General features: G+C 18.7%; 1 protein-coding gene across 1 annotated transcript, besides 1 other annotated feature; it reads right to left on the minus strand.

Moving 5' to 3' along the window:
* Positions 1-315: part of a repeat region that runs on past the window's edge.
* Positions 316-2303: 1988 nt separating this feature from the next.
* On the minus strand, positions 2304-3086 carry PGAL8A_00265600 (hypothetical protein; the record flags this gene model as incomplete). Its single annotated transcript, XM_028671630.1, has 1 exon — positions 2304-3086. The coding sequence occupies one exon, from the start codon at positions 3084-3086 to the stop codon at positions 2304-2306; it is 783 nt and encodes a 260-aa protein (XP_028528264.1).
* Between the last annotated feature and the right edge of the window lie 227 nt (positions 3087-3313).

Here is a 3313-nt window from a genome sequence, read left to right on the forward strand (position 1 = left end):
TTATATTGCTATTGAATTAACAAAACACAAATACTTATTAAAAATGCAAACAAATTATATGCATATTAATTACGTGAAAATTTTATCTTCATATGTATAAAATTTTCTCTCACAAATTCAAAATATAAATATTATGCAAATTAAACGCTTTACAAAAATATCATTATCTTTTGTAAAAAAAAATCTCTCTCTCTCTGATTCTCTTATCTCCCAAAAAAAAAATTAAATCTTTTTTTATTTTTTTTTTTTTATCTTTATCTTTTTCTAAAGAAACATTTCTCAAAAAAAATTCCAATAATTTTTTTTTTTTTTTTTTTCAAAAAAACAATAATGAAATTTTGCATTTAAATTAGGAAAAATATAAAATTGCATACGTTACCAATGAAGATACATGCGATGAAAAATAATTTTTTTTATTATGTACATTTTCTAATAGAAGTATACATATATTGAAATGAAATATTTTATTAAAGGTACTACCTTTATAATTGCATACAAATTTTTTGTAATGAATGAAAACTTCTCATTAATGTTTACTTATTTTTAAAGAATTAATCCTTTATAAACAATTTAAGTTTTTTGTTTATTACAAAAGTATTGATGAATGAAATAAATACAATACATATTCTTCTACATTCCATTTATGAAATTATCTACACAAAACTTTATAAATTTGTTAGACAGAAAACTGATAAATCAAATGTATACGATAATTTAAGTTATCATAATGATAACAATCAATTATATAATGTATATGAAACTTTATTAGATATTAATGATTTTATTACATATAAAATTTTATTTCTGTAGTCATTATTTACAAAAGAATTTAAAATGAATGAAAAGGATAAAAACTTTTATCTTCATTCTTAATTAAAATTTGGAATATTTTTAAATAGAAAGAATCAAATACATATAATTATATTTTAGAAAAAGTAAAAAAACATTTAACATAATATGCTATTTATATAATTCAGATATAAAAATTAAAAATTTTATATATGTTTTCACAAAAGCCTTTTTTCTATTAAATGTATTTTTAAAATTATTCAAAACAACAAAAATAAAATCATAACTTTAATGGCACTTATGAATATTTAATAAAAAATATGATTTAAAAAATTAATCCTCAAAATATAATTAAATAATACTAATACATTTGCTAAATAAAGCCCTATACTCAATCTAAGTCTACATTTATATAATAATTAATATCAAAGATAAATATTAAAGAATTAAATCTTAAAATGCTTTTAATACATATATATAATAATGTTACATTCTTTAAAAAAACTATAATTGTGAACTTTAATATAATATCTCTAACTAAATAATGAAAAAAATATACTTTTAATATTAAAAGATTAATACATTAAATACATTTTAAAATAAATTAAGCAATACTAATCTCGTAATTATAAAAAGAATATTATGAAGAATCTCATTTTTAAAAATATATGAATACATTAATAAAAAAAATATAATTTATAATTAGAAATATTACTTTTTTTTATACTTAATTATTCTGCAAATTTTCTTAATAACCGTAATTCAACTTATTATTAGTAAAATAGTTATGTGTGTATTAACACTTTATGAATGCATGTAATCCTTATTAATAATCTTTTTTGCTACAATATTTTAATCTTTATAATAATTAAAAATATTTATTATAAAATATTCTTTACAAAAGAAAAATATATGTAAAAATTAATTATAATATATATGTATTCAAATATTGTCTTGTAATTCTTTTTTATAGCTCAACACAAAAATATAAAATTTTTTATATCAACATATATCTTCCTTATTAAATTTTTCTTTCCAAAGAAAAAAAAAAAATAATAAAGTTAAAAAAAAAAATTTACTGCACAAAAACTAAAAATATAATTATAACGCTTACAAAAAAAAAAAAATTTTTTTTTTTTTCAATAACTAGACGAAAACATTTTTAGCTATAATATTTATTTACATTCCTAAAAATAATGTTTAAATAACTAATCTCCTACAATGTATTACAAATTCATATAAATAAATCTATTTAAAAGTCATTTTATTAACCAATTTTTAAAACTAGTTTTTAATATATTAAATCCCTATTTATTTCTTTTTGATTTTTCATAATTTTTATTTGAGTCCAAAAATGTTATAGAAAGTAACTTTTTCTAACATTAATTATATATATAGTAATTTACTTTATGAATAATTTTGAAGAAATTTATCAATCCCTATTTTTTTATAAAACTTTTTCAATTCTTAATATAATTAGCTTTTTACATTTTCATTCTTTCAACGTTTTTATTCTATGACATCTTAGACCTTTTCATAGTTTCTCTTGTTAAAAACTTATTCATCTCACTAATTAAATAAGATTTATAAGAATTCCATGATAATGAAGAACTATCGAAAAATGTCTTAAATGATGATTCCGTTTCTTGTTGATCCATCATATTGATAAACCAGGTTGTTTGTGTTAATTCATCCTCCATCTTTCTTTTCATTAAATTACTATACCACATCTCCCATAATTCTTCTTTTTCATTGTTAGTCAAATCCTCTGGTGTTTCTCTGATTGTAAATTCATCTTTCATAATTTTAATAAGGTCATGCCATTCTGAATTTCGTACACTGTCGTGATACTCTTTCATCCAGAAACAACGATTCTTAATATCTTTCTTTTCTTGATCTATGTCTTCCATGAATTCTAAAGATCCTTTCAACAGCTCATAAATAGCCTTAGTAACTATGTAGTCTCTTTGATTAATCGAAATTTTATGTTTCCTTTTTATTATTTCATGAATAACATTTTTCAAACCTTCTCTATGTTTTAATAAATCTTTCTTTTTATTAGGTGAAGAGTTATTAAATCCTTTTAAAACAATATCATTTATATATTTCTCAAGATCATTTATAACAGTATATGGAGCCTCATTTTCAGAATTTACCTCCGTATTCGTATCATTATTACTTTCTAGATTACTTGAATCCCCTTTAAAAGGAGCATCAGCCTGCATTGATAAGCAAGGAACTTCTATATTGACAACTATTAGATAAATGAAGAAATAAAATAATTTTGATATATTCATTTTATGTTGAATAGTATATACATATATAAATATATATAATTTTTTACGTAATAATGTCTATTTTTAAAATGAGTAATGATATGTTTATATGTAAAAATACTTTTTCTTTTATCATATACTAAAAGTATTCTAATAAACAGTTTTTTCTATAATGAGAAAATTTTTAAATTTATTATAATTAATTTTTTTTTTTTTTTTTATCGTATCTGCACATAAATGCAGTATTT

The sequence above is a fragment of the Plasmodium gallinaceum genome (genome assembly GCF_900005855.1).
Source record: "Plasmodium gallinaceum strain 8A genome assembly, contig: PGAL8A_v1_77, whole genome shotgun sequence".
In the NCBI taxonomy this organism is placed as follows: domain Eukaryota; phylum Apicomplexa; class Aconoidasida; order Haemosporida; family Plasmodiidae; genus Plasmodium; species Plasmodium gallinaceum.